This window comes from Lepidochelys olivacea (assembly GCF_965140295.1).
Source record: "Lepidochelys olivacea isolate rLepOli2 genome assembly, chromosome: 18".
NCBI classification, from domain to species: domain Eukaryota; kingdom Metazoa; phylum Chordata; order Testudines; family Cheloniidae; genus Lepidochelys; species Lepidochelys olivacea.
The window spans coordinates 16,230,507-16,245,379 of record NC_140428.1 but is presented as its reverse complement, the minus strand read 5'-3'; the positions used below and the strand labels follow the sequence as shown (position 1 = coordinate 16,245,379).

Here is a 14,873-nt window from a genome sequence, read left to right as displayed (position 1 = left end):
GATATTTCATGAAATGCAAGGGCTGGAACAGACTCTCTACCAAATCTTACCTTTTTAGTAGTATAAGACATGAATGCTAGTCCTGGTTGTTTGAAAGAGATGGGGCCTTTGGTTTTTCAGATCTTTTGCCAGTGGTCCAGGACTAAATATAGGGATTCCTGGATTTTGCACCAATCCCTAGTTTTGTACTTCTGTCTTATGCATATGGAAACTCTCCTGTCCAGGTTGCCTAAAGGAAGAGAAATGGAACTGAAAAAGTTAAGCATCTCGTTGGTTGTGGTCCTGGTTCTGGTCTTGGTCCTGCAAATTTTGTCTGCAGTGGATTTTGACCCATACAGAATCCTTGGGGTTAGCAGGACATCCAGCCAGGCTGACATTAAAAAGGCTTATAAGAAGCTCGCCCGGGAATGGTAGGTGGATTAAAATATGTTGTATATTAAATGGTTTCTACAAGGTAGAGTCGGCTATTTTCACCAATGCACCAAATATTTGTGAGAGAAACCATCATCTACAAAATAAAAACAAAGACATTCAAAATTGTACAATAACCATTTTCCCATACTTGCTCTTACCATGTTGAATAAAACCATATTCTGAATAGCGAGCCAGCACTTCAGCTGGTATAAATCAACTTAAATCCACAATAGAACTACACTGATATATTTCAGCTGAGGAGCTGGCCCACTCTTCTTAAGTAAATGTATCTGCTGGTCAGGGAGAAACCTTTTTCAAAAAAAAAAAAAAAAAAAAAAGAGAGAGAGAAGGAACACTGTTTCCTAATAAAGGGCCCAATTATGCAGCCTGAAAGTGAGAAGTACTTATTTTCATGAGTAGTCCCATTGAATTCAGTGGCTCTTCTTTTGTGAGTAAGTACTACTCAAGAAGAGGTTTGTAGAATTGGACCTATAATGTTTAGCTATCTTGTTTGCATGTGTATTCTAAGTAAAAGGCTGGTTATACACTATGTTCTGTGTATGTGATGAGAGTCTTGATCCCACATCACGTACTCACACAAATGACCTGTCGACTTCAGTGGGACTGTTCACAGGTACTAAGTATCAGAGGGATAGTCATGTTAGTCTGTATCCACAAAAACTACAAGGAGTCTGGTGGCACCTTAAAGACTAACGGATTTCTTTGGGCATAAGCTTTCATGGGTGAATAAAGAAGTGGGTTTTTTACCCACGAAAGCTTGTGCCCAAATAAATCTGTTTGTCTTCAAGGTGCCACCAGACTCCTCGTTTTTATTCACAGGTTGACAATAAGAACGGCAGGATCTGGCCCTAAATTTTAGCTGTTTGTACACACTGCACATGCTGTAATATTTTCTGATGGTACGAACTTCCGGTTCATCCAATTCTCTGGATATCAGACTCTGGAGGATCTAATATGAAACTTTTTCCCTTCTCCATCTTGTACATTACAAAATATACCATATTGGAAGAGTCAACAAGGGCAGACATTTAAGAAACAAATGTCTTTTAATAACTTCTGTACTATATCTTTAGGGTTGTTGTAGGAATTGCAACAGGATCACAGTCACTAGTTAATTTCTCTAACAGTTTACGTGTGCTCCTCACATCCAGTAGCTCAACTGAGTAAATCTATTATTATATATATAAAAAATTGATCACGGCCAACTTCTAGTCATTGAGCTTTTTTTAAGCTAAATTTTCAAGATTCCTAAAAGAGGAAGTGAATTAAGCTAAACCAAATTATGACCATAGATTAAGACCTGTTTCATACACTGAAGAGAAGAGCTGATGTAAAGCATCTGGAAAAACATGGTTATCTGAACTACAGAATCTGATAGCTTCTGGGGTCTCATAGAACCTAGGCATTAAGGTTGTGGTCTAATGCTATCATGAAAAACTATTAACATGCAGAATAGAATTGCAGATGTACCAAGTAGCTGCTCTGCCTAATATATAGAGAGCAGCGGCTAAAGCGTGCATCTTTGAAATTGGTAGGTTTGTTGCTGAAGGAATTTACTGCCTGCTGTTAAATCAACTTTTTAGCTCCACTTGGACCATTTATTTATGAAATAAAATTCAAAACCGAGGAAATGCTTTTACATACACCACTCAAATCCTGTTGAAATTCTTTATGTGGTTCAGCCTGGGTAGGAGAAATAGACTTTTGCCATAAATCTGCATCAGGTGGATTAAGAAGTGGATACCAATAAATGGCATTAATGTCTATGTATCCCGCTTAGTATGAGTATTAAATTGAAGCTGAAAACACTTGTGGCTTGCTGTGACTCCCTGTGATAAATTGCTGATGCTTTCTAAAGGACAAAATCCATTTTCTTTATTTTTTGCATTGTAGGCACCCTGACAAAAACAAGGACCCAGGAGCAGAAGATAAGTTTATACAAATTAGCAAGGCCTATGAGGTATTCAACACTGTTTGGTAACTTTGTGCTGCTTTCAGGATGTATGTTAGAGCCTGGAAATTGCTGTTCATCCTTTACAAGTAGCCTTTACTATTTTCCAGTTATATCTACATGGAACAATTTCTCAGCTCTGTGTATGGAAGAGTAGGGTGGTGGAATCTTTGTCTGGGTTTTCTTGACAAAAACCAGCCCCTGGAAAAGACATGACAGTTCCCTTTCTTGGAGCTCAACTGGGTAGACATTCAGCAAAAAAAATTCTTCTTCCAGGGGTGCTGGAACAATTTTTTTTATAGTGGGGGTGCTGAGAGCCATTGAACTAAACTGGAAACCCTGTATATAATGAAAACCACTCCAAGTCAGGGGGTGCTGCAGCCCTAGTTTCAGCATGTGTGTCCTCTTCCCAGTGTGTCTGCTCCTTATGGCTATTCAATCATTTTAAGAAGGGGAATTGTCATCCTTCCAGTTCCCTCTCAACATGAGCCAGGTTTTGTCTCTTTTCAACCCTTCTTAACTCTGTGATTGACAGATCCTCTCCAATGAGGAAAAGAGATCAAACTTTGATCGTTACGGAGACGTGGGTGAGAACCAGGGGTACCCTCAGCAGCAGCAGCACCGCCAGTTCCATCACTTCCACGAAAGCTTTTACTTTGATGAATCCTTTTTCCACTTCCCCTTTAACTCGGAGCGACGAGACTCCTCCGATGAGAAGTACTTGCTGCATTTTTCACACTACGTGAACGAGATTGTACCGGACAGTTTCAAAAAGCCCTACCTCATTAAAATAACCTCGGACTGGTGCTTCAGCTGTATCCACATTGAGCCTGTGTGGAAGGAGGTTGTTCAGGAGCTAGAGGTGCTGGGTAAGAGAAGCAAATTTTAAAAACTCAAGATGCAACGTGTTTTCAGAAAGAGGCTTTCTCAAAGCTTTCCATCCTAGGCCACGGCAACTGACTTCAACTTTTGGGGGTTGTGTTTGAATGTGAATTCAGCCACGGAGTTCCTTTGTGGTTTATCAGTGTGGTGTGAATAGCTTTATTTCTGTTGTTTTCCAGTGTAAGTGGAGGGGCATTGCTCTCTTTCTTTTCAACACCAGTCCTCATCAATGAAACTGAGACAGGAAAAATTGAGGTTTAAAACATGAGGAAACACTTTAGATCTGTAGGGCTGGGTCAGTCTCTGAAGGGAGCTGGTGAAAGCCCCATCCCTGGAGATAGCTGCAACTTGACGAGACAAGGCATTAGGAAATCCTTCCCTGGCAGAGGATGGACTGGATGCAGTCTGGGGAGTCTCTTCCATCTCTAAATTCAGTGATTGTCTCCTTTTCTGCTGCAGTATGATTAAACCATTCCTAGTGCCTGCATCACTCTAAATAGCACCAAGGAGTGTTGCATGGTCAGGGACTACTATGTTCTGGCCTGCAATATAAACATTACATTGCCCTTTGATATATACCAGGAATGGTACTGAGATGCAATCTGGAGTCCAGAGGGGGCTGTGAGCCAGCCCATACTTGACCAGAGTCAAGGCCACTATCCTGCAGGACACAGGAGGATGGGAGAAAATGTTGGCACCCAAAATAAAAATCAGGGAACACTGGCAATATATACACTTGTATTCCAGTTAAGTACTTACAATATTCTTGCTCAGGATGAAAATTCCTGTCCCCCTTATGGGTCATCTACATAACCAGAGATAGTCGGTCACAGAGAACACAGAATCCAAAATAAGAGTGCAGGGACCAGAAGTTGCTGCACTGTATATTTAATGTGATTTTTTCCTTGGGGTTTTAACATGCTGAAGAGAGAAGAAGAGTAGGCAGAAGAGTAAGGAGGAGATGGTGCCATTGTTACTTCTTCCTGAGAGCAGAGTAATACAACTCTCCATGGAATGTGAAAAAGGGCAACACTATGTAGTACCAGCTGAATAACTAATCCTCTCGGTGTGCTTGGTAACAGAAGCCACCTTAGTGCTGATTCCCTTTAGGGGAGTTTGGGTCATTCACCCACCATGTCAAGGTAACCCTCTTTTCGGATTGCCCTCCTTTTTCAGGAGTGGGAATTGGAGTTGTCCATGCTGGATATGAGAGACGCCTCGCACATCACCTGGGAGCACACAGCACACCCTCCATTCTGGGACTCATTAATGGGAAAATAGCCTTCTTCCACAATGCGGTCATTCGAGAAAACCTGCGGCAGTTTGTGGAGAGCCTTCTTCCAGGGAACCTCATCGAGAAGGTACGTGACAGGGAGATCAGCGTGTTCAGATTCTGGTAAGTAGTAGTGTGTGCTAAGCACTTGGATCTTTTTGTTGTCTCTGACACATCATCTGAAGGAGTCAGTCTCTGATGTGACCTTTGTCTTGGGGGTGTCAGAAGTTTCTGAAGCTATTTGCAATGGCCTTAATCAAGGGAGAATGGCGGTTTGGATGAGTGAAGTCGTTACAGCTATGAATGCTGGAGGCAGTTTTGAAGGAAACACTACATTCACGCACAAGATGGAATTTTTCTCCATCGTTCCCTGTGCATGGTGAGATAGGTGCCAGAGCTGGCAGCAGGACACTCCCCCTCACTGATGATACCCCACTTACCATAACTCCCGTCCTTCAGGGTTAACTGCAGTGCTTCATGGTAAGCATTTGATCGTACACGTGGCTCACTTTAGGGCTCGTAACCACACGGGTGCCAATTTGACACTGTCTGGGACTACACCAGAGATAGTCACAACTATATTAAGGATTCGTGTTTCAACTCTGCTTGGAGGATAGCCATGTCCAGGTTCCAAAACGGTGCTCCGGTGTGGACGTGACATTAGAGACTATCACTGTATGTCTCTTCCCCTCCCCTTGCCCACTTCTGCAAAATGATCAGTACCTCTTGCAAGATTTTCTGTATTCTCAACTCCTGCTGATATTTAGGCCTGACATAAAGCCTACTGAAGTGAATAGGGTATCATTCTGTTGACTTCAGCAGGCTTTAAATCAGGCCTTTAAATGGGAGTTGAGCGCACTAAGTCCTTTTGGAAGACAGAGTTTTTTTTATCACTAGAGACATTTTAAAATAAACATATTGTTTGACTTCTACTCTGCCCTTTTTGCTTATTCCCCATCTGAAGTCATAATCCTCAGTAATGACCACCAGTTAGTTGCTGTGGAAATGATTGTGATGCCACTGAGAATTTATGACATCAAGTCAGGAAAGATCAGCAAAAGCAGAGAGAACGGTTAGTGTAAAAATCCTGGTTTTGCAAAAATCGCCTTAGCGTGAAAAGATGTATGGGCACAATTGTCCTTTACCAAAAAAAACCAAAAACCCATGACATTTTGGCATCTTTTTAGGACCCAATTCTAATGCAGCCATTTAACCTTATTGAACTTTAGTTTTCTGAATGTATTGAGGTTGAAACTAACTGTCTGTTTTACATTTAAGATTACAGATAAAAATTATGTCCGATTCCTGTCAAACTGGAAGAAAGAAAATAAACCCCATGTCCTTCTGTTTGATCATATGCCAGTAGTGCCATTGTTATACAAGGTAATGTACTTGTGTTTGTGTGTTATCTCTGGCATTTGGATAGCTTTGTAAATCCACCTGTCTTAGCAGAGAATGGGATCTCGGTGTAGGCACAGGCTGGATGGTTCTTCTAAGTAGCATTATCCACCCTGAACACCCAGCAATTTCATGTGTGTTATTTGGAGACTGCATGGTCAGGTGACCTGCTTCTGCTAACTATTTTAAACATCTGAATATGAGTAGAACTTCCTTTTCTTGCCATAGACAGATCTCTAGTGGGAGTAAGGGCGTGGGTGGGGTTGGGGGCAAGGGGAGAAGTCATCATTCCTTTCCCACCACAAATAGTTAATGATCCGGGCCATTTGGGCACCGCATCTAGTTTGTTTGAGGACGATGAGTTGCTAAAGAAACATCTGGCAAGATACAGAATGTTAAATTGTAAAATAAAGCTATGGATCCCGCCAACCTTCCTCTGTCATGAGGAAGAAGCTAACTGTGTAATAAGCCTAGTAAAGGGAATGGGCTGACGTTGCGTGTCATTTGGCTGTTACAATGGTGAGTGTTGTAGACTTAACAGTGCTGCGGAGGCTATGGGGAAATAATCACCATAAGCTGTACTGGGGAAGAATCAAAGCGTGATCTGCAATGTAAACATGCACTGGACCTCTGTTTCCCTCTAGCTCACTGCTTTTGCGTACAGAGATTATTTGTCCTTTGGATACGTGTATGTTGGACTCAGAGGGACTGAAGAGTTGTCCAGACAATATAACATCAATGTCTACACCCCTACTATGATGATCTTCAAGGAACACGTTGATAAGCCTGCCGATGTTATTCAGGTATCACTTCGTGGTCTGCGTCTTTGTCTGTCTGTCTGGGTTTTAAGTAAAAAATATAGTAGCTGCTTTTCTGGCCTGTTTCTTACATCAGAAGTGGGTCAGTGGAGCATTTCAAACCAACTCTGGGTTGGATGGGAGCAGAAATTCGAGCTTCAGAAGGATGTCTTGAACGAATGTCAGGGAGCGAGGGAGCTCTGTAGGTTTCAACAAGGATCTTAACTTGGAGGATAACTGGTGATAGTTTTGGTTTTCACTGGAACATAGTTTTGTAGCTAAGCTGATGGGAGGAGGGCAGGTCTTTGGGTTTCAGTGGAGCAGTGACTGTACAGAGAGTGGGCAGCTCTTAATTAATTCAGCTTTGTCAGATATCGTTAGTCTCCTTGGAAGAACCCTTGGCTCTGAGGAATTCCTTAAACAGACTAGTCCATGAGACTTAGAGGTTTCACAGAGAAAGTGAATTAATAGTGAAAGGCTGCATATGGGATATGCCCAAACCTTTGTTCTTGTGCAGGTACACCCCAGTAAAATGCTGGGTCAATCAGAAGCCTTCGGTCACTGTTGCGCTTTCTGACAGTTGGGATTTTAATATTACTGGATGCTCTGATTTTTTTGATTTTTTTTTTTCCCCTCAGCTCCAACAGCTGTTTAATTCTCCTTCTCCAGGGGCAGTCATGAGTGGCCATGCTTCCAATCTCCCAAACATCTCTTCCATTGTGTAAAGCATCTTGTTGACCTTCATCATGGTGACCCTTTAACACTAGAGCATTCATGTTCCTTGAGAGCTGAATATCCTTCTGGTTTAGCTGATCTTCTGTTTGCTTTGTCCTTTCTAGGCACGAGAGATGAAAAAGCAGCTCATTGATGACTTCCTTTCTCAGAACAAGTTCCTTCTGGCAGCCAGGCTCACCAACCAAAAACTGTTTCATGAGCTGTGTCCTGTGAAGAAGTCTCACCGTCAGCGGAAGTAAGGCTTGCTGCAATGGAGATCCTCCTATCCTCATGCACAGCTACTCCTGGTGGCTGCTTACAGACGACCTCTCGTTTAACTGTCTGGGGGGGTCCATAAAGGGGGTCATTGGAAGAATAGAAATTGCTAGACGGGATCAGAGCAGTGGTTCATGTAGTCCAGTATCCTGTCACCGTCAGTGGCCAGTGCCAAATGCTGCACAGGGATGTCCAAGAAGCCCCTTCAGTGGCAGTGATGGGACAACCTGCCCCCAGGGGAGTTTCCTCCACACTCCTAATAATTCAAGATTAGGTCTATATGCCTTCAGAAGTGTTGAGGGGGGTCTCTCTATATTTAGTATTAGAACTTTGGATGTTCTTCTTACACATCTAAATGTCTAATCTGTTTTTGAATCCTGCTAAGATCTTGGCCTCTCTCCCGTGGCAATGAGTCCCAGAAGCTAATTGTGTGTGTGAAAGAGCTTCCTTTTATCAGTTTCAAACGTGCCACTTTTCAGTTCTGTTCACTATCCCTTATTCTTGTATTATGGAATAGAATACCTTGCAGTAACTCTGTGGGGACAGGAACATAGAAGATGGGAAGGACTGAGATAGGAACATTGAGCAATAGAGTGTATAAGAAGATAGACACGATGAAGTGTCTCTCTGGCTCGTCAGGGTCCGTTCTAGCTGGCAGGCTGGGTTTGTTATTCCTTTGTGTCTCCAGGCCTGCTGTGAATCCTCCATTTCATTGTGTTGTCTAGGTACTGTGTGGTTTTACTTACTGGCGAGGGTGACAAGTTTGCTAGGACCTATGAGGCATTTGTGGCCTTTGCTCTGGCAAACACGAAAGACACCGTGAGGTTTGTGCATATCTACAACGACCGTCAGCGAGACTTTGCCCATGCCTTGCTGATGGATGATGAGAAATATTGGGGGAAATCTGCTGTGAGTGTCACATTTTCCTTCTGCCTAATCTGTAATTCATTCTCTCTTTCTCTGAACTTTACACTTTTTTACCCCAAACTCAAAAATGTTGCGGGGGGAGAGAACATTGCTGCTGCTTCTTTGAAATATTATGGGAGCATGTTATGGGCAGGATCAGGCCTTCTACTTCTGACAAATCCTCTTGTATTGCATGGTGGTATGCTCTGCTTCAGGTCAGATCTTCATTGTCTTGTGTATTGCAGTTCTCTTCTTTTTGATCTGTCCTGATCTCAGCCCTGATCTCAGCTCTCTAGACTCAAGCATGTGCAGAACACGACTGCCTGCCTTCTGACATGTACAAAGTGTAACCTCATCATCTTCCATTCTCATGATTCCACTGGCTCTGTTCATTTCACTGTCCAGTTCAAAATTGTCCTCTTTGATGTTAAACCCCTCGATGAACTTGCTCCTGCCAGTCTCATGGATGGACCTTGTCTCTCTCTACTCCTTCCCAAACTACTCCTACTTATTTAGCACTGTTCCGTTCTGTCATTTCACTCTGTCACTCCAGTCTTCATGTGAGAGCTTTGTCCTCTGCAGCTTCTCCTATTTGGAATGACCTTCCTATGTCTCACCACCAAATCCACTGTTTTATTTCACATCTCTGCTGAGAAAACATCCCTCTTTTTCCTCCTTGCCTATGCTTCTTAATTACTGTCCTTCTGGCTAACTCTAATGTGATGTGGAATGCAGTGTGTAGGGAAAACACTATGCAAAATAAGTGTTACGCTTCCAAAGAACAGGAGCTGGGGTTTAGAGAACACGTGCTGTTCATCTCTATTCCTGTTGGGTATTATGGAACATGTGGCGTATTTTAATACTTGTTCCCATCCCGCTGTTGTGCCCACTCTTTGACATGGGTGTTGTGAGAGATTAACTGAAATAGCTGTTTTTAATCTGGATCCTCGTGCTGAATTCTCATTTGACACATCAAGTCTTTCTTCCGAGTTGGTATCTTGTTCCCTGAAGCTTGTGGTGATGTTGATTTGTCCAGGTGGCCATCTTGGAAAGGCGCAATAATGTAGGAAGAGTGGTCTATAAAATCTTGGAAGATGCCTGGAAGGGCAGCGAAGAGGATAACTTCATGCTTTTGGATCTTCTGGCTCAGTTAAGAACAGACCCTGGTCTTCTCTCTTCAGACACTGTCCTGCCAGACTTGAATGATGAACTTGCTCCTGTAAGTATTCTCAGCTTTGCAGAGACATAACAAACCTATGTTAGTTGGTTCTAGTTAACTCTAAGACTGCACTGCTGTGGTCAGTGATGGGAATTGTGCCTAGAGGTTTGAGTATTGGAGAGGCAAGACTCTTTCACTGTACTCATCAGCTTCAGGGGGCAGCCCCTGTTCTCTGAGGTAGTTGAGCTGGTTTGGACAAGGGGTGCAGAGGGGATAGTGACATAGTTGATGTGTTTCTTCACACGTGGGGGAAGAGCAGCCACCTTCTCACTGACCTGTTGTATCTTTACAGGTGTTCTTTCTCCGATGGCTCTACTCTGCAATAGAGTATGTCTCAGACGTCTGGGATAGCGTATTTCATAATAACTGGTATGGAATCCCATTTAAAATATCAATATAGCTCTTATTTTTTGTATAGATGTAATAGCCCTCTGTCTTGCCTGAGGATAAATTCAAAAGCGTATCAAGATATGGAGGTATCTGACAGGGACAGAAGGAGGCATATATATCTTCTCTTGGAGAGAGGAGAGGAACTGTGGGACAGTGAAGCTTGACTTCTGCCTCATCTCCTGGGTAGCTGGTTGAGCTGTGAAGCTGAGGTCTGCCCCTGGATTTTGTGCTACTGAAAACACACTGCTCCTCTTGGCAATAGTCCTGGCTTGGCTGTCTTGCTGTGCTGGTTTTCATTAGCATTTAGGGTATTTTAAAAACATTCTTCTGTTTGTCTCCTGGCTTTTCATTAGGAGATAGGAATGATGAGAGAGCTTCCATTAAAGCCCTTCAACCAGGAGACAATCAGTTCAAGGAAAATTATATGCTATTATCTGGGGTGGAAGGAAGCTGAAAACCTGAGGCAGAGGTTGACTGTAGGAACTCGGAACTAACTGCAAACCTTCTCTCTTAGGCGGGAAATGATGCCACTTCTGTCCCTGATCTTCTCAGCCCTCTTCATTCTCTTTGGCACTGTTATCGTTCAGGCTTTCAGGTGAGTACCTACCAGACCATCTGTTGGAGCCTTACAGACCAGATTTCAGCATCTCAGTTGAAACTTACCCTATTTTAAAATGCTCCTTTGCAGTGACTCGAGCGACGAGAGAGACTCTCCTCTCCCCCAGAAAGAAGAACCCAATGAAAAGAATGAAAAGAATGACACGGCCTTCAGCAAAGAGAACAGGTTTCTCCTGCTAACTCCTTCCAGCACTAGTCAGGCCTTCTCTGCACCTCCACTTTCCTGCTCAAGAGGCTTGGTGGGGCACAGTCTTGCTCCTACTGCCTTTCCCCCAGGCAGAGAGGGCAGGTTGGGGAAGGGCAGTGGGTAGGTAGTTGGGAAGTAATGGAGCTGGTGTGACTGAAAGGCAGCATGTGAACAGCAGCGCATGGGTCAGTTTGGTGTAGCTGATATAAAGCGTGCATGGTTGAATGGGCACAGCTATCGGCCAATCCGTGGAAAGCAACAAATTGAATATTTGGGACCAAAAGTCCCTTCGAGGTAGAGAACTGGAAAGTAGCTGTTACCTGAGCTGTGACTGAAACCCGTCATACAAGGGAGCCACTGCTAAGTTCTTTGAACTAGCAACAGACTAGTGGCTATACAGCCAACTTCTTTCCATCCACCCAACTTTCTCCGTCTCCTACATTTAAAAGCTATCCTTCTCCCGCCATACAGCCACTTAGAAACCCATGTGTTTGCCCCTAGACAAATGCTTTGTGGAGTGAAGAAGGAGAAAAGACAATGATTTGCCAAACAGCATCTAATCCTTAACCTTTAGCATTTACTGTCCTTTGCTCCTTTTTCACTTGAGTCATTCTCTCTGCCCAGCAGGATTCCCAAAAAGGGCTTTGTTGAAGTGACTGAGCTAACAGATGTTACCTATACTAGTAATCTGGTGCGCCTGAGGCCAGGTCACATGAATGTGGTTCTGATCCTTTCCAACCCCACCAAAACCAGCCTGCTTCAGAAGTTTGCCCTGGAAGTCTACACATTCACAGGGTATGTACGGAGTTCCTCGTTGGGCTTCTGCTATGGTCTTAATGGTCTGTGTAGTGTTCTGCAGTGAATAGGCTTGGGGTGTGTATTGTTGCATTGCTTCGTCACGTGTATGCTTGCTCCCAAGAACATCTTCAGCTTCATGTGGGTGCTTGCACCTGTGAGAGGGCTTAAATGGGTAGCCGTTTGATAGCCAGCATTAAATGGGTTGGTGGGCTCAGTCCCCTTTGTAATGGATGGATGTCCTCCGCTCTGCCACTAGTGCAACTGGTGATCTCAGCGGAGAGGCCAAGGACTGGATGGGCCATGGAGCCTGAACTCTCCCCTCCAGGTCTATCTACTGCCACTTATGCTGTGCCTGTGTTCAGACAAATACAGGGCCTCACTTTCCAGGGCTGTAAGTCAGTCAAAATAGTGTGCGCAAAAAATAAATTACTCCAACCCTCCTTCAGTTTCTAACTTTGATGTTTCCTGTGTGGTGTCTGGTCTGAATTGGAACACAGTCTAAATTGTCTCCCTCTCACTTCTTCTGCAGGAGCAGCTGTCTTCATTTCTCCTTCCTGAGTCTCGATAAGCATAGAGAATGGCTGGAGTATTTGTTAGAATTTGCCCAGGATGCTGCCCCCATTCCAAATCAGTACGATAAACATTTCCTGGAGCGCGACTACACCGGTTACGTCCTAGCTCTAAATGGCCACAAGAAATACTTCTGCCTCTTCAAGCCTCACAGATCAGGGGATGAAGGGGGAACCATGGGGTCCTGTGAGGATTATGACCCCTTGCTACACACAGGAGAAGCCCGAGGAAAATCCTCCTGCAGTCCAGGATCCAAACAAGTTAAGAACAAATTAAGCAAGTTGTCCTTATGGATGGAACGTCTCTTAGAAGGTTCCTTACAAAGGTTCTATATTCCATCCTGGCCTGCATTAGACTGAAGGGATTTAAAAGAGATTCTAACACTACAAACTTTTTAAGATGACAACCATGGACAATTCTTTCCAGGAATAAACAGTCATGACAAATGGACAGTAGGTTTTAGATGAACTCTCCTAGGCCCAGTGAGTAGAAGTATCTTCCTTCATCTTTGACCTAGGAGTGAAAGATGAAACATACTGAAGTCCTCTGTACCAAATTGTTCTTGTATTTGAATGCTGTACTATCTAAGACAAAACCCAGTCTATTTCCCTTTAATGTCCTGCTCACCGCATCGCCTCTGTCCGGTCTCTTGTTTGTTCTCAGTTGAAGAAAACCTGTGAGTTCTTCGCAACGGTGACTCAGTTTGGACTGAACACAATGAACTTGTTACATAGGTCAGGTCCCCTTCCCAATGCTTAGCCCATAGTGCATGGTGTGATACTGGGAAGACCCTACAGAATCTCCCCAGCCTCTGAAACTCTGAAAAGCCTCATACCAAGCATTCTTTATTTATCAGCTTTCCCTGCGGTGAGTGATTTAGGAGTGTGGTTACAGTAAATACTGTAAAGATGTTGAGCCATTTAAATGTACATTGTTTTTCAGATGCCTTTTTGCTTCTGTCGATTTTTAGACTGTCTTCTTAGAGCCATAACTTTACCCACATCCTCAGATTGTAGGCATAAGCTGCTATGAGCCAGTAGACATGTAAAAGAAAACTTCAATACCTGCTAGTGAATCAACTTGGACGCCTTTCAAACAACAATGGTACATCTCTAGTACAATATCGACACTTCTTTGTATCAAGGAACTTAATTCTTTAATGACTGTATTTTTGAACTATGTTGCCCAACAAATGCTGTCATCGGATCATTTGTTACATATGGAACTAGTTTGGCTGTAGACAGACGTTTACAAGATGCGTAGTTTCAGCTTCTCTCACTTTGTTTTTATCCTCAGCTCAAAGGTTTCTGAACATACAGGTTGCCTTTTTTTTCCTTCTTTTAAACCTATGGTTCAGTGTAAAACTGGAATGGTTCTAGGCTGTGGAGTTACTGTACTTAAATATATCAAATGGGCTCTCCTACCAGCCATTTGGCTTGCCCAGGGAGCTGGCTTTTTGTTAGTGACAAGTAGTCAACAAAGAAATGGTCTCTTGCTGCTACCTGAACGTTAAGGTAAATGGGAAAGGTTTCTTTTCAAAGCAGGGAACTGTAATCTTGTGACACTGCTACTTCCTTTTTTCTCTCTGTTAATCCGTGTGGACACAGTCACTTTATCTGATGCTTGCTGTAAACTTAATAAACTTCTCCAAAGTGACCTGGATAGGAATCTGAGGCTTCCACGTGAATGGATCACGTTATGGTACATGATGGCCAAATTCTGCATGAGTTTTCCTCTCATTCAGATTGAGATTAACTCCTGAGTAGCATTCTGAACCTTACTGTAAAGCACTCCTACAAGCATGGGGGTTTACTTAAAAACCTCACTACCCTCTGTGCTTCAACTAAGGAAAGAGCACTTGAACAATAATCATAATGCTCTTATATATAAGGGTACTGTCAGGTTAAAATATTGGACTCAACCGACCTTCCCTATGTTACTTAAACCAATGGAGTTTAATCTGTAAAGTCCTAACTCCAGCGTGAACCCTTTTGATTAGTAAGCACAGGGTGTGAGAGGGAAGAAGAGGATTTTTCTTCTTAGGAGAGATGCAGCAATAAAATGCTGAAAACCCCCATGCATTAGACTGACCCTAAACTAACCTGAAGCAGCAGACTGACTTTTCACTCTTTATGCTGTTTCTGTTGAAGCCGGTGCTTTAGTTGCCTTGGGTAATGAAATAGCCTGGTTATTTTCTTGTGTTGGTAGCCAGTTCTGCCTTTTGGGTCTTGCATGGTTTAACACAGTGCTGTAAATCCCAGAGTTGGACACACTGCAGAAAAAAATCCAAATTTAAAAAGAAAATTTTTGATATGCTAAACACAGCAGAACAATGTCTCCAGGAGTGGGTTAGGCCTAGAAGGATAATTTACAAAAGCTGGCTGTTACTATCTCTTCTGCTAGTCAGAAACCAGTGTCAAACTTTAGGGCTTTAAACTAAGGGCCCAAGTGTGCTATGT

General features: G+C 43.2%; 1 protein-coding gene across 2 annotated transcripts; it reads left to right on the top strand.

Moving 5' to 3' along the window:
- Nucleotides 1-235: 235 nt before the first annotated feature.
- LOC311533005 (dnaJ homolog subfamily C member 16) lies at nt 236-12,927 on the top strand. Of its 2 annotated transcripts, none has more exons than XM_084652033.1 (14): nt 236-410; nt 2,329-2,395; nt 2,922-3,255; nt 4,445-4,629; nt 5,820-5,924; nt 6,584-6,742; nt 7,576-7,706; nt 8,452-8,635; nt 9,669-9,851; nt 10,144-10,220; nt 10,756-10,836; nt 10,930-11,025; nt 11,674-11,841; nt 12,374-12,927. In XM_084652033.1, the coding sequence occupies exons 1-14, from the start codon at nt 244-246 to the stop codon at nt 12,771-12,773; spliced, it is 2,337 nt and encodes a 778-aa protein (XP_084508159.1). In that variant the 5' UTR covers nt 236-243; the 3' UTR covers nt 12,774-12,927. The 2 variants fall into 2 exon arrangements, with proteins under 2 accessions (XP_084508159.1, XP_084508158.1); XM_084652032.1 differs by having other exon boundaries at nt 11,671-11,841.
- Nucleotides 12,928-14,873: the final 1,946 nt, after the last annotated feature.

What these genes read in the sequence shown, in the direction of transcription:
- LOC311533005 (XM_084652032.1), top strand. Translation starts at nt 244, where the DNA reads ATGGAACTGAAAAAGTTAAGCATCTCGTTGGTTGTGGTCCTGGTTCTG. An exon ending in AGCGTATTTCATAATAACTG is followed by an intron (nt 10,221 to 10,755) that starts GTATGGAATCCC and finishes CTTCTCTCTTAG; the next exon opens with GCGGGAAATGATGCCACTTC. An exon ending in GAAGTCTACACATTCACAGG is followed by an intron (nt 11,842 to 12,373) that starts GTATGTACGGAG and finishes CTTCTTCTGCAG; the next exon opens with GAGCAGCTGTCTTCATTTCT.